The following is an 18,865-nucleotide window of genomic DNA, read 5'->3' on the forward strand; positions in this document are numbered from 1 at the left end:
GAACCAGCGTTCCACTATGTATTGGGAATGTGTGATCTAAAGCAAGTTAATGAATGCAGAGCGAAATGATCAGCAAGAATGGAACGGAGGGAGAGCTGAAGGTGGTCTTTTTGGAAAGATAGATCAGGAGAGAAGATCCCCTGGGGGACATGTCAGTTAGATAAGCCCCCATCAACCACAGCGTGTGCAGTGATTGAGCGGAAACCTTGTGGCCACGGAGATAGCTTTGGCATAACTGCAGAAAATGCTGGAAATGTTCAGCAGAACCATCAACATTGGATCAATAATTCTCTCTCTTCCGGGAGTGCTGTGCTTCAGAGGCTGAATGCAGGGATGGTTGCTCTATCGAGCACTTATTAATGAAGAATTACTTTGTTCAAGAAACTGCAGCTCTTGAAGCGGTTCTGCTAATGTAAGATGAGTAACCAGTTCCCAGATGCATTTTCTACACCAGCTTACAGCTAACCCAGCTGCGCTGTGTTTAAATGTGTGTAAACTAGCAATTACATCATTCAGCTGTTTGAAGAATTTTAATTAAAAGTGGCTGTTTTCTCAGCTATTAGTAAATATTGTTCAGATTGCTATAAAGCTACCCACCAATACCTCGCTCAGATTCGTGGAGTTTTCTTTGAAGTCTTACACAATTACTGCCCTGTCTTTCACTGCTTTGTTTGAATAGTGGCAGTGCCCGTTCATATTTTAGATAGACTGGCATGCCTGAAAAATGTGCTCACCACCTTTTGTTTTTCTCTTTCGCTCTTCTCTGACAATTCCTGTCTCCTCTACTTTGGTAATGTCTGGCTCAATGGGTAATGCAAAAGCTATGAGCCTTCAGTTCCACAGCCCCAGGGTCAATCTCCTGGTCGCCAATGAGTGAGCTGACCTCAGCCAAGACAGCAATGGTAGCACTACGACTGGCCTGTTTCCAGAATCAAGAAAGGAAAATCATTGCTGGTTCTGTCCTGTGATCTCCTAATGGGCAGTGTATTGATGCCAAGTGTGACAGGAACCACAGCTGAGGTAGCCAGACAGTAGAGTAACTTGCCAGGACTAACTGTTCAGAGTTGCACAGGAAAAGAAGGTAACTGGCGGACCACCAGCCTTGAGAGAGGCTCAAAAAATATTCACTACAGCAGCATGTGTCTTTTTTCCCCTTTCTTTCAGGTAAGTGTTGCTGCTAAGATGGCCCAGAAGATGTCTTTTGGCTTCTATAAATACAACAACATGGAATTTGTCCGGATGAAAGGCCCCCAGGGAAAAGGGCATGCTGAGATGGCTGTGAGTCGTGTTGCAACGGGAGACACGTCACCCTATGGGACGGAGGAGGGATCTGAGCCAGACTCACCACTGCATGAGCATGTAAGTATTAGGGAACCGTTGAGGTTTGACTCTTGTAGAGATTGTTTCCCCTGGGTCAGTGATCATCCGATCCACAGAATTTAGGTTTATCGCTTATTTGTGACTTTTATTTTGTTCCTATCCACTATTTAGAAACCTGATGATCTTACAGTACTTCTAGTTGAGTTACAGTCCTTTAGACTAGAGAGGAAGAATAGCCATTTGGGTGAGATGGATAATTGAGGTCTGTTGGCAGCATTAATTTAACCTTCAGAAGAGGCTTTTGCAAATACTAATTATTCTGGAAGTGTGAAAATGTTTTCCAAGGACATACTTTTTATTCCCTCTCACTTTTACATACACCACGGCAATGTGTCTTGTTAAACATAAATGTCCATTATTTGCCAAAGAGCCCCTTTGGCAATAGCTCTGAAGCATGTTCTGCCATGGTGTGACATGGTCTAACTTATAACATTGCAATTTCTCACCACCCAGGGGGATGCATCTCCTTCCTGCAGTGCATTTTGGGTAGGTTAACATTACCCCCACATGTCTGTGTTGTGTTTTCTGTGTTGTGTGCCTTCTGTTATATATATATATATATATATATATATATATATATATATATATATATATATAAAATAATGTATATATAAATTATATACATTTTTTGCTATATATATATATATATATATATATGCAAAAATTATGTAACCCTGTGACTAGATCTAGTGTTGCATGTGTAGATGGCAGTTTGTATGAACATTGTTTAAAATCTATTGCACAGCTCCCAATAGTGTGAAAACTATCATGTGAAATTAAGACCAGGCTGCTGGTTATATCTGACACAAGGTTTGCAGGCCAGAGATGTCAATTTGTTTAAGGAATGCTTGCATGCTCCCCAACACAGTGACTGTCCATATGCTGTTGCTGGCTTTAACTATCCCTCCTTTTCCCACTGCCCTGAGTATTAATTATTAGCTTCTTGTGATACTGGCAGATTAGCGTTTTCTCAATTTGGCCTGGCTCTGAAAGCAACCAGTGAATGGAATAAGGTTCCATTTCAGAAATAATTCAGACTTGTTTTAGTGAATCCAAAGGCTTGCAGTTTTTTCTCTAAATAAAACTGTTCTTGGCATCCTCAGGCATGCCATATTAAGCAAGATTTTCTTTTGAATCTTGAACATGTTACATTTGATTTTAAAAAGTTCCTCCTATCAATCTTTAATATTTTGTAGCAATCAATAATTATATTCCTGATACAACGAGCCTCCAAGAACCTTGAAATTGAATCAGGCTTAAGTTGAGCATCAGACACGAACAGCTGAATCCGAGGCAATCGATGAAATCAAATGGATATGTTGAATGCTCAAAACTCAGTTATTTAAGCTTGTGGCTTTCACTAGAGGAGAATTCATTTGGCTGTGATCATTATTTGTACAATGGAATAAATGTTTTATTGCTATCTAGGTATAAATTAATTAAACTGGCAGCCAGTTCATGTCAATTGCCGCTGAATGATGGTGAGTTTTTTGCTGGGCTCCATTAGGTGCTATGTCGAGGTTGCTGAGACACGTTTCATATCGAGCACTTTCAGAGAAAACCGATTTCCCTCCTCCGATCCTAGTCTGGATCTGAACTCATTTTATTCCATTGTTTTGTGTAATACAAAGATATTAATGAGAACAAGGATCATCAATTGTGCCAATTTGTTTTTTAAAGTGAGTGCAGATTTTTTAATAATTCACTACGATAATATATTTTTTATCTATCTCCCTCCCTCCTTGCCTTCTGACTGCCTCCCTCTACCATCATACAGGTCCCCCCTCCACTGCTATCTCTCTTTTCCCCCTCTCGTGCTCTCTCTCTCTCCTCTCCCCATCTTCCTTCTCAATCTCTCTTTCGCTCACTCACTTTCTCTCTCTTTCTCTCGCACTGAAATACCAAGCTATAAAGGTCACTATTTTTGCTGCAAGGCTGGGGTTCCGTACTGCATTGTAATGAACTGTGCCTAGACGCCTGTGATTAAGACTGCAGTAGAACCAAGCAGAGTGTAAAGATCTGACAAATACTGCTTTCAGTTAATTAAAGAGTTGGAGCAGGGCTGTGGTGTGTTTGCAGCCTGTGCAGAGGCAGAAACATCAGGTGCGAGGATTTTGTCGGCTGTGTGGAGCCCGAGTAGTTCCATTTCAGTTTGCTTTAGATTCTCTGGCAATACATTGTGTGGAATGTGTAGTACAACCTCTCGGCACAAAACGTTTTTATCAGATTCTCTTCTGAAGGAAACCACTTGCTGTACACTGATCCATGCAGCGAATATTAACTCTGGCTGCGCGAGACCTTCCTTTTTCGAAATATCGATTGATTTTCAGTTTATTTTTCAGTTAGCACACTTATTGTTTTGAAGGAGAATATATTTTAATCTGATAGAAAAGCAGCTTGTGAAGTAATGAGCTGATCTAACTGCAATACCTCCTGGGCCCTGTTACCCATTCCTTTTCATACAGTTTGTTGTCAGCCATTGAGAGTAAACAGATGTGTCTGTTTCCATTGGTGCTCTTGGTGAGCGAGCTGAATATGAGCGGATGGAAGCTACTTTATTCCAGGGGTTTGGGTTTAACTAAGGAGCATACTGAAGGCCAAATAGAAATGATAGTCATGGAGTAAACTATTGGGGGCTATCTTGCTGGCAGAACGTCATGCCTGACATGAGATTCTGAAGTCAGCTTCGTTTGAACAGTGAAAATGATCTCCCACCTCTGGGAGGGCACCACTGTGCTTGTGTGTGTGTGTCTGTGTGTGTGTGTGGAGGGGAGAGAGCAGGGTAGAGGAGATGGTGGGCTGCTGTTGCAGCTTCAAAAACAGTTCCCGACGATGCCCTTCACTTTGAGCATTAGCAGCACCATTCAGCCTGAAATGTGTGGCAGCTTCAGGCAGGCTGCAGATCTATCTGGGAGACCCGGAGGACCAGTTCAGGAAGCTGGTGTGCTGTGTGTGTGTGTGTGTGTGTGGTGTGTGTGTGGTGTGTGTGTGCTCCCAGCATTGCAGTAATGTGCTGCATGATGACATGAATGACGGTTTGCACCTTGCCTGCTGCAGTGCTGCTGTTCCCAAACAAGCCGCACACTGGGTGAATGCAGCTGATATTATTAATGAAGGGAATGTGTACAGTTGTGGTTCTGTGATTTCCAATGAACTTTGTGAAATCCTGCTATTTAAAATGGTAACACCTGTGATTGTGCTTCTTTGGGGAACTTCCTCGAGCAAACAATGTTTACAGAAATGTCACTGATATTGCCAGTTGCAGTCTGAAAGAACGTGCATGCTAAACGGTGAGAATCACAGTGACCTTTGCAGCCACTGGTAGCTGTGGGATTATAGATCATCTTGTACCAAAACCCATTGAGTTTCTTAGTGGAATGCAGCCTGAACTCTGGAAATACTGGACCCGAAGCAGCTAAAGATCAGAGAACTAGTGTCTATCCATTCAAGAGTGCAGGAATTGGTTAGGACTCAGACACAGAAATGGTATAATTATGCTACTGGAGTTATTTATAGGCCTCCAAATAGTGAAAGGGAAAGAGTTAGATGTGCAAATCCAGAGGGAAATCAGATGAGCAAGATCTATATGATGATACTGGGACACTTGATCCCAATCAATGTTTGGGCAAAGGGTAAGGGTGATTTTTATAATAAAATATGCAACAGTTTTGCTTCAATAAGTCCTGTAATAAGTCATACAATGCTCCAATAAGCTTCTGCGCACCCGTATAGAGAAACGTAACCCCTCTCCAGACTATCTCAGTGACAATTTTAAGTTGATCGCTCCTCACCACCAATGCCCAGCTGGTGTAAACAGTCTTCTATTAAATGTTGTCACCCTTCCATTGGAACGAGACTCAGTATTGTCATTGTCTTCTCCGATGAATTCCCGTTTCCATACATTAGAACACAGTGACACAGTATTGTTTAGGCACCTTTGAACAATAACGCTGGAACTTACATAATTTTTGGGTACAATTTTAGGTAACTTCTTTCAGCACACCGCCAACTCCTGAGCGCAACAATCGTCCGTCCTTTTTCTCTCCTTCATTACGCAGAAAAACACCCAAAAACCGGATGGCAGAAATGAAGAAGTCTCATTCAGCCAATGACAGTGAGGAATTCTTCAGGCATGGCTCAGACAGTGCGGACTCGGAAGGTGCACCTTCAGCTTTTTTTGTACAGTTTCTAACTAATTTCTCATGCTTGCTTTGATAATAATACATCTTATAGTGGATTGGCCCTTTGTTTTGTCCTGGGTTGGCGAACTTCAATGCCCAACACCAAGAATGGTTCAGTACCTGCCCCACTGGCTAAGTCCAGAAGTCATGATGTGGAGATGCCGGTGTTGGACTGGGGTAAGCACAGTAAGAAGTTTAACAACACCAGGTTAAAGTCCAACAGGTTTATTTGGTAGCAAAAGCCACACAAGCCACACAAGCTTAAGGCTCCGAAAGCTTGTGTGGCTTTTGCTACCAAATAAACCTGTTGGACTTTAACCTGGTGTTGTTAAACTTCTTACTGTGTAAGTCCAGAAGGACATGCCTGCCAGATTGGATCTGTGGCAGGTAGTGTTTTACTACTACTTTCACGGGACATGGGCATCACTGGCTGCACCACTGTTTTTATTGCTCATCCCTAATTTCCCTTGAGAAGGTGGTGGTGAGCTGCTGCTTGAATCGCTGCAGCCCATGTGGTGTAGGTACACCCACTGTGCTGTTAGGAAGGGTGTTTTAGGATTTTGACTCAGTGACAGTGAAGAAACAGCAATATATTTCCAATTCAGAATGGTGAGTGGCTTGGAGGGGAACTTCTAGGTGGTGGTGTCCCCATGTGTCTGCTGTCCATATGCTTTTTATTTTTAAGTTTATTTATTAATGTCACAAGAAGGCTTGCAGCAACACTGTAATGAAGTTACTGTGAAAATCCCCTCGTCGCCACACTCTGGTGCCTATTCAGGTACTCTGAGGGAGAATTTGGCATGACCAATGCACTTAACCAGCACGTTTTTTGAACTGTGGGAGGAAGCCTGAGCACCCGGAGGAAACCCACGCAGACATGGGGAGAACAGGCAAACAGTTGACCCAAGCTGGGAATCGAACCCAGGTCCCTGGTGCTGTGAAGCAGCAGTGCTAACCACTGCGCCACCGTGCCACCAGATGGAGACGAAGTTTTATCTTCACATTGAAGACATGAACCATCATGCTGTGTGGCTCTACCGCTGTGGTAGATGGGATAGATTTAGACCAGGTCTAGCAGCTAAAAACTGGACATCCACAAGGCACTGTGGACAATTGGCAGCAGCAAAATTGCATCCAGCCACAATGCATAGCCTCACGACCTGGCATATCTCCCACTCTACCATTACCATCAAGCATGGGACCCAACCCCATGAAGGGGTGTAGAGAGCGTGCCAGGAGCAACACCAGACGTACCTAAAAATGAGGTGCCAATGCAGCAAACCTACAACATAGGGCTACAAACATGCTAATTAATGGAAGCAGCATGTTATTCACAGAGGTAAACAATCCCACAACCAATCAGATCAAATCATAGCTCTGCAATCCTGCTTTATCCAGTCAATGTCCCTAGCCAAGCTGTTTTAGTGCAGTTGCAATGCTGACATCTACCCGACAATGTGGAAAATTGCTCGTGTACCTCTTGTCCACAAAAGGCAGGACAAACCCAATCCAGCCAATTTCCATCTCATCGGTTCACTATCAATCATCAGCAAAGCGATGGAAGGTGTCATTGACACTGTTATCAAGCGGCACTTACTCAGCAATAACCTGCTCACTATGCTCAATTTGATCTGCCAGGGCCTCCCAGCTTCTAACCTCATTTTAGGCTTGACACAAGAGCTGAGTTCCTGAGGTGAGAATGACTGCCCTTGACATCAAGGCAGCATTTGATCAAGTGTATCATCAAAGAGCCCAGTACAATTGAAGTTAATTGCAACAGGGGAGAAACTCTTCAGTGGGTCGAGTCATACCCAGCATATAGGAAGATGTTTGTGTCTATTAGAGGCCAATCATCTCAGCCCACGGACTACTGCAAGAATCTCTCAGGTTAGTGTTCAGGGCCCAAACATCTTCAGCTCCATCACCAATGATTAAACATTCACTCCCTCCGCCATCGATATACAGTGTGCACCATCTACAAGATGCCCTGCAGCAACTCCAAGCCTCCTTTGACTGATCTTCGAAAGCCAAGACCTCTAAATCTAATAGAGCAAGGGCAACAGGTGTATACCACCTGCAAGTTCCCCTCCAAGTCGCACATCATCCTGACTTGGAAATATATTGCCATTCCTTCACTGTCAGTGGGTCAAAATCCTGAAACTTCCTCCCGAACAGCCCGGGGGTGTACCTGCACCACAGGGACTGCAGCAGTTCAAGACAGCAGCTCACCACCACTTTGAGGACAATTGGGGGTAGGCAATAAATGCTGACCTAGCCAGCGACACCCATTCTCACGAATGAATAACAAAAATGTGATTTATGCTGTTTGAATATTCTGTTGCTTCCCATAGCCTTGCCCATGTGTCCTGCTGTTGTTTGGTTAAATCTCTCCAATTAGATTTATGTCCTTTCCACAGTATGAAATGCTCTGAACATGTCAGAAAATAGTTTGTGAATATAGGGCATTCTGCTTCACTGATCGAGCTGCAACTTCACACAGTTCAAGACATGTGCCTCACCATTCAGTTTGCTTATATTCCTACTTAACCAACCTGGCCAGACATTTCTATTCTCATTCCTAGTGAAATGTCAACTATTCCCAGGCATAAATCTTTGGCTCCTGCCTTTTCCTCATTTACCGGCTTCCCCTGAGTGACATCATCCAAAGCCACGTGTCTGCTGACAACACCTAATACTAGTTTCCCACCACCGCTTTGACTCCCACTGTTTCTGTGGTGGTGTTTCTTTTTTGACTTGTGCATATGCTGTAGCTTCCTCCAGCTAAACACTAAGATCCAAAGATCACTTTTCAACCTTCACCAGAAAATTCATCCCCTTATTACCAACTCCATTCCTTTATGTGGCCACGGTCTTGGCTGAAGCAGACTGATTGCAATCTTTGGAGCTCTGTTTGACCCCAATTTGAGCTTCTCAATTTGTATCCTTTCCATCACAAGATGACATCTCAATCTATCTGCTGTTGAAGCCTTCATTCGCATCAATTAATGGAATGCTCTCCAGATTCCTATGAAGGCCTCACTACCCCCAAAACTCTGTCTCCATCTTATCCTATTTGTGACATTTGTCCAAGCCTATCTTCACTGGTCGGCTCTAGCTTCATAGTACCTCTAATTTAAAATTGTCATCTTTGTGTTTTAAAGTCCTATTTTGTGGTATAAAAGTATCTGGCATAGCAAGGGTTAATGTGGGACCGGGAAACAGTACCATCTGCAGTGTGACCTGAGATGGCAATGATGTTTTCTAAGGCTTAATGCCTTAAGTCCACAGTAATCTATCATTGTTTTGTAAGGTCCGTTTCTTAACTGCCAGCTAAAGATGTCTTTCAATGTAAGAACAGCATTATTACGAGCTTTCGCTTATCCTGGCATAGTTGAAAATCTATTCTGCAAAGGCGTTAAATACCATTGTGTGATTACACAAACGTTTTTTTTGAAAGCATATTCTAAATTGCTGGATTTCATCACTTTTGTGTTTTTTTTCATACTCTTTTTATTGCATTTTGAAAAACGATGTGATGCAATAAATGCTCTCATTTTGAAAATAAATCCACTGTCTCTTTGCAGACATGCACGGTGTGTCCAACCTGCGATCTCGTTCTTTGTCTGGGACGGGGAGGTCCCTGGTTGGATCCTGGCTAAAGCTGAACCGAACTGAAGAAAATTTTCTACTCTATGCACACCTCACCTATGTTACATTACCAATGCATCGCATCACAACAGGTAAATTCTGTCAGGGTCTCACTGCAGTCTGACAAAGAACAATACAGCACAGGAACAGGCCCTTCGGCCCTCCAAGCCCGCGCCGCTCCCCGGTCCAGGATTGAATCCTGAATCCAGGATCCCCGCCCAATTTTCCAGCCTATCTACATCCTAATATCCTATCCACCGAGCTGTCCCTCACAGCTACGATGCTTTGTTCATCACAACCTATTAACTCACCCCCACCCCCCCATTCCAGACCATGTGATCTCCAGGGAGAGGCGAAAACCCCAGGGCCAATATGGGGGGAAAAAAAATCTGGGAAATTCCTCTCCGACCCCCTGTGGCGATCGAAACGAGTCCAGGAGATCACACTGGCCCTGATCAGAAAATGCTTCCCAACCCTATTCATTTCCACTTTTGCTTTACGAACACCATCTGAATTCCCTGCCCCCGAGACAGGTTCCCAACTATCCGCAGTCTCGCTCTGTACTGGCACCAGCAAGATGATCATAGAATGAAGCCTTGAAACGAGAAACAAAGAACAATTAGCCCGCGCCGCTCCCTGGTCCAAACTAGACCACTCTTTTGTATCCCTCCATTCCCACTCCGTTCATATAGCTGTCTAGATAAGTCTTAAACGTTCCCAGTGTGTCCGCCTCCACCACCTTGCCCGGCAACACATTCCAGGCCCCCACGACCCTCTGTGTAAAATATGTCCTTCTGATATCTGTGTTAAACCTCCCCCCCTTCACCTTGAACCTATGACCCCTCGTGAATGTCACCACCGACCTGGGGAAAAGCTTCCCACCGTTCACCCTATCTATGCCTTTCATAATTTTATACACCTCTATTAAGTCTCCCCTCATCCTCCGTCTTTCCAAGGAGAACAACCCCAGTTTCCCCAATCTCTCCTCATAACCAAGCCCCTCCATACCAGGCAACATCCTGGTAAACCTCCTCTGTACTCTCTCCAAAGCCTCCACGTCCTTCTGGTAGTGTGGCGACCAGAACTGGACGCAGTATTCCAAATGCGGCCGAACCAACGTTCTATACATCTGCAACATCAGACCCCAACTTTTATACTCTATGCCCCGTCCTATAAAGGCAAGCATGCCATATGCCTTCTTCACCACCTTCTCCACCTGTGACGTCACCTTCAAAGATCTGTGGACTTGCACACCCAGGTCCCTCTGCGTCTCTACACCCTTTATGGTTCTTCCATTTATCGTGTAGCTCCTCCCTACATTATTTCCACCAAAATGCATCACTTCGCATTTATCAGGATTGAACTCCATCTGCCATTTCTTTGCCCAAATTTCCAGCCTATCTATATCTTTCTGTAGCCTCTGACAATGTTCCTCACTATCTGCAAGTCCTGCCAGTTTTGTGTCGTCCGCAAACTTACTGATCACCCCAGTTACTCCTTCTTCCAGATCATTTATATAAATCACAAACAGCAGAGGTCCCAATACAGAGCCCTGCGGAACACCACTAGTCACAGGCCTCCAGCCGGAAAAAGACCCTTCCACTACCACCCTCTGTCTTCTATGACCAAGCCAGTTCTCCACCCATCTAGCCACCTCCCCCTTTATCCCATGAGATCCAACCTTTTTCACTAGCCTACCATGAGGGACTTTGTCAAACGCTTTACTAAAGTCCATATAGACAACATCCACGGCCCTTCCTTCGTCAACCATTCTGGTCACTTCTTCAAAAAACACCACCAGGTTAGTGAGGCATGACCTCCCTCTCACAAAACCATGCTGACTATCGTTAATGAGTTTATTCCTTTCTAAATGCGCATACATCCTATCTCTAAGAATCTTCTCCAACAACTTCCCCACCACGGACGTCAAGCTCACCGGCCTATAATTACCCGGGTTATCCTTCCTACCCTCCTTAAATAACGGGACCACATTAGCTATCCTCCAATCCTCTGGGACCTCACCTGCATCCAGTGACGAGACAAAGATTTGCGTCAGAGGCCCAACGATTTCACCTCTCGTCTCCCTGAGCAGCCTTGGATATATTCCATCAGGCCCTGGGGATTTGTCAGTCTTTATATTCTCTAACAAACCTAACACTTCCTCCTTTGTAATGGAGATTTTCTCCAACGGTTCAACACTCCCCTCCGAGACAGCCTGCTTCACTAATGCCAGTGCAAAAGGAAAGATACTGATAACTTTGCATCAATGGATTGTTGCTTGGGAGGCACCAAGGAAAAAATGGATGATAAACCTTTCTTGATCCTTTTTAAATTAAAGTGTACTTAATGTGATTAATGCACGGATATATTTTCTCCTCAAACAGAAGTAACGGTTAGCTATGCCCTGATGACTACCTTGCCTGAGTATGGGACTGTGATGTGAGAAACATGGGAGCATAAAGTTTCAAGCTAGGACTTTATAAAGTAGTTACCAGTGCAACTGCTGTTTACGTTTGTTTATTAGTATCACAAGTAGGCTTGCATTAACACTGCAATAAAGTTACTGTGAAAACCCCCTAGTCGCCACACTCCAGCGCCTGTTCGGGTACACTGAGGGAGAATTTAGCATGGCCAATCCACCTAACCAACACGTCTTTGGACTGTGGGAGGAAACCGGAGCACCCAGAGGAAACCCACGCAGACAGTGACCCAAGCCGGGAATCGAACCGGGTTCCCTGCGCTGTGAGGCAGCAGTGTTAATCACCGTGCCACTGTGCCACCCCCTGGGGGATTGCAAGGAGATTCTCCGCAGACTCCAAGTTAAAACTCTGTGCAGTAAATTATTGATCCTAACAGGAAGATCAATGTTTGATCTTCACCTTTTCTCTTCCCTTGAACGAATGGATGTCTGCAAAGATAAGTACTTTAAATATCTAATTATTCAATTTTGATCTATTAAATCGCCCCAATCACATTGTGCTAATTAATAAACTATTTCTGAATGACATTTTGCAATATTAATCAAAGTCTTTGCTAAATCAGGATTGTTTCCTTTTAAATGTTCAGCTGTACCTAATCTCAAGGGTTTTTAAATCTCGAGATCAGTAAATCCTGGTGATGCCAAACAGCTGAGGGGAAGGATAGGTCAATGCTTTGGGAAGGGTCCCATTCAAAATGTTGTCCTCTCTTCACGGATTCTGACGGATCTGCTGCATATCTTCTGTTTTATGCTTTTAGTTCCAGCATTTTGAGTTTTTTTACTTTTTAGGAACAGGAGTAGGCCATTTGGCCCATTGAGACTCCACTATCATTCAATTCAATAATGGCTGATCATCTACCTCAATGCCAGTCCCCTTCCCAAATTATCTCCATATCCCTTGATATTATTAGTCTCCAGAAATTTACTGATTTCTGTCTTGAAAATGTTCAATGATTGAACTTCCACAGTCCTCTGGGGTAGAGAACTTCAAAGATTCACCATCCTCTAAGTAAAGAAATTCCTCATCTCAGTCTTAAATTGCCTACTCTTTATCCTGAGATAGTCCCTTGGTTTTAGACTCACCAGCCAGTGGAAGCATCCTATTCAGATCTACCCTGTCACGCCTTGTAAGAATTTTGTACGTTTCAGTGAGGTCACTCCTCATTTGTCAAAACTCTAGAGAATTCAGGCCCAGTCTCCTCAATCTCTCCTCATAAGACAATCCCAGGTCTGGTGCACCTCCATTGCACTGCCTCTATGGTAAGTACCTCCTTCCTTAGATAAGGAAGAGGCGGCGTGGTGGCACTGTGGTTAGCGCTGATGCCTCATAGCGCCACGGTCCCGGGTTCAATTCTGGCCTCAGTGTCTGTGTGGAGTTTGCACATTCTCCCTGTGTCTGCATGGGTTTCCTCCAGGTGCTCCGGTTTCCTTCCACTCTCTCAAAGACGTGCAGGTTAGGTTGATTGACCATGTTAAAATGACCCTTAGTGTCAGGGGGATTAGTAGTGTAAATAGGTGGACTTACAGGGATAGGGTCTGGGTGGGACTGTTGTCGGTGCAGGCTCGATGGGCTGAATGGCCTCTTCTACACTGTAGAGATTCTATTATAAGGAGACCAAAACTGAGGTCTCACCAAGGCTTTGTTTAAGTGCAGCAAGATATCTTTACTCCTATATTCAAATCCACTCACAATAAAGGCCAACATACCATTTGCTTTCCTACTTTCTTGCTACACCTGCATGCTAGTTTTTAGTAACTCATGAACAATGACATCCAGGTCCCTTGGACACCCGCACTTTCCAACCTCTCAGCATTTTAGAAATATTCTGCCTTTCTGCTTTTTTTCTGTCTAGGCGAATAACTTCACACTTTATATTCCACCTGCCACGTTCTAGCCCATTCACTTAGCCTGTCCAAATCCCCATGAAGCTTCATGACATTCTCCTCACAACTTGCATTCCCAATCAGTTTGGGGTCATTTGGAAATTTTACAATTGATCCTGACATCCCAATCATTTAAATGGATTGTGAGCAGCCATGGACTGATCCTTGTGGTACCCCACTCGCAGCAGCCTGCCATCCTGAGAATGACCCGTTTATTCCTCCTCTCTGCTTTCTGTCTGCTAACTAATTCTCGATCTATACTAGTATGTTTCCCAAATTCCATGCACTCTAATTGTATTCACTAACCTCCCAAGTGGGACCATGTCAAAAGCCTTCTATTAATCCCAATACACTACATCCACCTGTTCTTCTTTACAAGTAACATCTTCAAAAACCTTCAGATTTATCAAACTAGATTTCCCTCTCATAAATCCATGTTGACTCTGCCCAGTTTTAGTATTCTTTTCTAAATGTCTAGTTATCACATCCTTTAGAATAGATTCTAACATTTTCCCTACTACTGACATCAGGTCTGTAGTTTTCCATTCTCCCTCTTCCTCCCTTCTTAAATCGTAGTGTTACATTTGCTTCTTTCCAATCCAGACCTTTCCCAAAGTATTGATTTAGTTTGGGTTTCTATATTTGTTTTTCCAACTATCTATTATCACACAGGTAGGCTAGGATAAGGGAGTGCTGGTAATAGTGCTGTTCCAACATTACAAGGCATCGTCAACTAGCAATATTAAGAAATGGATCTTACAAAACAATGATAGGTTGCAGTGGGTTGGAAGCATGATGCCTAGTATGTGCCTTGGAAACTAACATTGCCAATCTCTGGCACTGATGTAGTGCCTTTAACATAGAAAGACATCCCAAGGTCCTTCACAAATGTACTAGGAAAATGGAGACTGAGCCGAAGGAGTAGCGACTAGGAGAGGGAAACGGAGAGGCACGGGGACATTGAAATATGAACCCAGGTGGCTGAAGACACAGTTTGGGGAGAATGCACAGGAGACTTCAGGTGGAGGAATGGGGGAGAGAGGAGGTTGATGAAAGAGGTTACAGAGATGGAGCATTAAACATGAAGATTGGAATTTTCCAATCGAGGCACTAGGAGTGGAGGTGAGTGTAGGAAGGGTAACAATGCAGGATAAAATGCTTTTGGATGAGAGGTTAATGGAGGATGTGGAGGTGGCGAGGGGTGAATAGGAGCCTTTAGAACAGTTAGTGGTGTTTACCCAGTGTTTAAATGTCGTATGTAAATAAATGTCCCCATTGTAAGTTACAGTGAAATTTATCGCTTAACAGCTTAAAGAAGGACTTGCTTTTATATAGCCCCTTTAGGATCTCGGGTGTCCAAAAGCACAGCATAAAACTCTGCCCAAGATAATCTGCTTTAGTGAGGTTGGTTGAGGGATAAATATTAGCCAGGTCACCAGGAAGTGCTCTCCTGCTCTTCAAAATAGTGCCACGATCATTTATGTTCACCTAAGAGGGCAGATTGAGTCTCTACTGAGTGACAGCACCTTCAACAAAGCAGCACTCTGGGTACTTACCGCCCTGATTATGTGCTTCAGGCTCTGGAGTGGTACTTGAATCCATAATGTCTGACCTGTAGACAAAAGTTTGATTCGTGAGATGAGGGAGACGCCCAGCTTCCTCAGAATGTGTTCCTTTTATACTTTTCAGCACTGACTTTCCTTCAGTCTCTCAGATGCCGGTCAACAGATTTTCAGGTTCTAATGACGTTGTCATCTTTTCCCAAACACATTTATCTGCGTGCAGTATTGAAGTGAAATGACTTATCAACTGACTGAATTGGAACTAAATTATCTTTCAAACAATCCCTGTTAAGTGACTCAGAAATTGACCCTGATAATGGACAATGTTGGATGATCAATTTCCAAGTTTCCCCACTCTATCTGATTTCTTGAGAAAATTATAACCACTTCCACCCATTGAACTTCAACGATTTTGTGAGGTTCTCTGTTCTACGTAGTGTCTAGCCCTGATCTTAAGCTCATGCATGATTTTTTTCAGCACTATTGAATCCGCCTTTCTCTCTCCCTTCAGATATTCTAGAAATACGGCAGAAACCAATCCTGATGACATAGCAGACAGTAGGCACCGCCTTACAAACTCGCAGCCAAGTGCCTCACTGCAACTGGATTCTTGACAACACTACCACCTAGTGTCGGGATGGAAGGGAAGTTTATTAGAATACCAGCCAATCAAAGTGCCTCCTTCACCTGCCCGCAGGACATCACAAGTGTTCATTTTCCAATCTCACTGCGTTTGTGTTTTGACAGAGTCCAGTTAGGAGCTGCTTCTTACTTAGAAACCATACAGAATGCTTCGTGGACAATTTCTGAAGACAATAACTTTGTATCTAGCAACAACAGTAAAGGAGAACAAAAGATGGGGGGGTGAGGGGGGGTGGGGAGGTGGGAGGGGAATAATTTGCTGAACTTTATATTAAACAAAAGACTTCAAATTAATTAAATCTTCAAGAAGGTGTCTTCAGTACGTAGATAGCACAGTTTTCTCCCATACCCTATCTTTTGTCGAAGGTCTATTTGATTTGCGCACTTGCATCCAGTAATGTAGGATATATTCTTGATCACTTTTTTAAAATGGAGGTAGAGGTACATGCTCTCTGGCATGGAATCTCTGGGACCGCACAGTGTTAACAGATTTTACAGATCAAATTCTAATAAGCAATGGGATTTGCTGGTGGGGGTGGGGTGGGCTGGGTGGAAGGGCCTTCCTTATTTTTTGTCCAGAAGACGCCTTTTGTTGATTTTTGTCAAAGCCAGAGGGGGCTCAGTAACAGACAAACATTTGGGAACTGTTTTGCACTGCTTGTATACTACAGGCAAGGGTTGGATGTTGCATTCCACCTGTGTGCACATCAGGTTTTGAATGTGTTGAGCGGAAACTGTATAAATGAATGTTATTACAGAATCCTTTTCCTAGAATACCTTTGTGGCGACATTGAACTTTTTCTTTAGTCTACTAGTTGGGATGGCTGTCATAGTGAGTGTACGATTGAGATGTGATTTGAGTAGCACATTCTCGAAGATTGTCGTTGTGACCTTAAGTCATTCTAGCTGGCAAGCTGGTCTGTACAATGAAGGTGGTTCTACCATGGGAAGTCAGCAATATTGCAATAGGTTCTCTCCGCAGCCACCTGGGTGACTGGAGACTGAGTAAAGAATATTGAGATGCTTTTCCACAAGTTGGACAATAAAATAATGAATATCTGAAGTAGGGGGTGGGGACGGAGGCAAGCTTTCTACCTTGAGATTCTTCAGTTTGCTTTTGTCCAGCCGAAGCCTGTGTACCATCAGACCTTGTGGCTCATTCATTTTGACGCACTCTTTCCATTTCTTTCTACTTGATCAAGCCAAATGGTACAAAACATTGGCCAACAGCTTGTTGGAAAAGGGTCACTGCAGCTATCCGAATCATTCCCCAAAGTCTGTGTGCCAAGTCTTATTTTTATTTTTGAATTTTCACTACTTCTGTTATCCAAGAAATGTGATGACTGCAGGCTTTACTTCAGCCTGCCCTCTTTCTCTCCAAGAGCCAGATTGGCCTTGTTTTCAGTATTAATTATATTTGCTGTAGATTAAAAATACTCTGGCATATTTCTGCAGTGCACAGCTACGGTTGCCACCTTTTGCTGCACCCAAGTGCAGAATAGGGACAAGTTAAGATCATGACTTAAGTTTAAATACTTAGCATGCTGTTGATTTTTTTTTTCAAAAACCTTTATTACAGATTTTTATTTTGATTAATATTTCCACATCACAAAATATAGAGGTCAGTGGAGGAAAAATGGACTTCTAAGCTTAATTAGAAAATAGACCAGTTTTTCTGCCAAAATCTTCCGTTCTCAGTTGCGGCTGGAATTTTCTGGAGCCGTTGAGAGTGAATGGGGTTTATGCTAGAATGCCAGATTTTCTGTTCTCATTCCAACAGGTCCCATCAAAGACAAGACCGGAAAATCCCGCCTTCTGTTGTTCATGTTAGCAATTCCTGCATGTACCATTTAGAAACTGAACAGGTGGCAACTCTACGCAAAGCAAAATGGAAATATAGAGGTCAGGGTGAAATAGATTAGTCTTTTCTCTGTCTCTTTAATGAAGCAGCTTTTCTGATGGAGCACTTGACATTTAGACAAAAAGAATATAAGTTGATACGGCAAAACTATACAAATTCCAATCAGTCTGTGAGAATTGGAGATTTTGAAAGGGAATATTCAATGTACTCTGTACATGTGAATAAGCTCATCCAATTCTCCTCCAAAACAAACCTAGATTGTATTTAAGATATGTTAGTATGTTTTTTAATGGACTGTACAGCATATTTTCATTTAGTTGGCTATAAAGCTTTATTTTCTGCTAACAAGCATTTTTGTAAAGAAGTGTGTGTGGTACCCAACCCTTGTGTTATTTAAAGTGGTGATGGGACCAATATATGTTTTTTTATTTATCCAATCATGGAGTGTGGGTGTGATTGATTGCCCGTCCCTTATTGCCCTTGAAAGGGTGGTGATGAGCCGCCATCTTGAGCTGCTGCAGCCCATGTTGAATAGAACAGGAAGCCCAGAGAACAATTGGGGGGTGGCAATAGCGCTATTATGTAATGGCTGAATACCAACTTCATTGGTTCATTTGTTCAGTGCCATCTTTTGTTGGACAGAACTCTTGTGAGAAATGTAGAATTTTTTTCTAAAATGGTAGCCTGACCTCTGGTCAGAAAATAATGTCCACGTCACTATGGTATGTGGTGAATACATCTTTTATTGATTACATTAGGTGGCCAGTGGCTTGTAAGCATGAAGCTGGTCTTTAATTGTTGATGTATGCAGATCTTTTGCTCCTATTCGAACAGCGATTTAAAAGTATATTCACTGCTCATTGCTGGGTAAAGAAGCCTCACACAAATTGCTGAATGAGCCACAGGTTTGTTTTATAGTGCAGTAGAAGACCTAATGCTGACTCACAACAGTCCAAGTTCTTTTAGTATCTTGCCTCTTTTCTAGAAGTAAAACACTAGGTTCCTTTGATGGGAACCAGTCTTCCAATCAAATTCTCAGTTCACATTTGTGCACTGCTATTGGTAGCGGTAATGTTAGGAGATATGATAAATCAGCAAAGAGATAGCAAATGCCATTCTCTGAATTTGGAAAATGCTAACAGGGCTGGCAAGAGCTCTGTGACTGAAACCACTCTTGTCTCTTGGCGGCAGGAAGAGAATGCAATTAGAAGAAATAAAAATAGAAAAT

At 43.1% G+C, this 18,865-nt stretch overlaps 1 protein-coding gene across 2 annotated transcripts in view; it reads left to right on the forward strand.

Moving 5' to 3' along the window:
* kiaa0930 overlaps positions 1-16,548 on the forward strand; it is a 78,512-nt gene extending 61,964 nt beyond the window's left edge. Inside the window, exons 7-11 of one of the 2 annotated variants that reach the window (XM_078220117.1) lie at positions 1,165-1,359; positions 1,834-1,866; positions 5,365-5,539; positions 9,146-9,301; positions 15,646-16,080. In XM_078220117.1, coding sequence (XP_078076243.1) covers positions 1,165-1,359; positions 1,834-1,866; positions 5,365-5,539; positions 9,146-9,301; positions 15,646-15,686 — 600 coding nt within the window. In that variant the 3' untranslated portion in view covers positions 15,687-16,080. Of the gene's footprint in view, positions 1-1,164; positions 1,360-1,833; positions 1,867-5,364; positions 5,540-9,145; positions 9,302-15,645 lie in introns of both variants that reach the window. The other variant, XM_078220118.1, reaches the window with a different exon arrangement.
* The last annotated feature ends 2,317 nt before the right edge of the window (positions 16,549-18,865 follow it).

This window comes from Mustelus asterias, chromosome 9 (assembly GCF_964213995.1).
Source record: "Mustelus asterias chromosome 9, sMusAst1.hap1.1, whole genome shotgun sequence".
Lineage (NCBI taxonomy): Eukaryota > Metazoa > Chordata > Chondrichthyes > Carcharhiniformes > Triakidae > Mustelus > Mustelus asterias.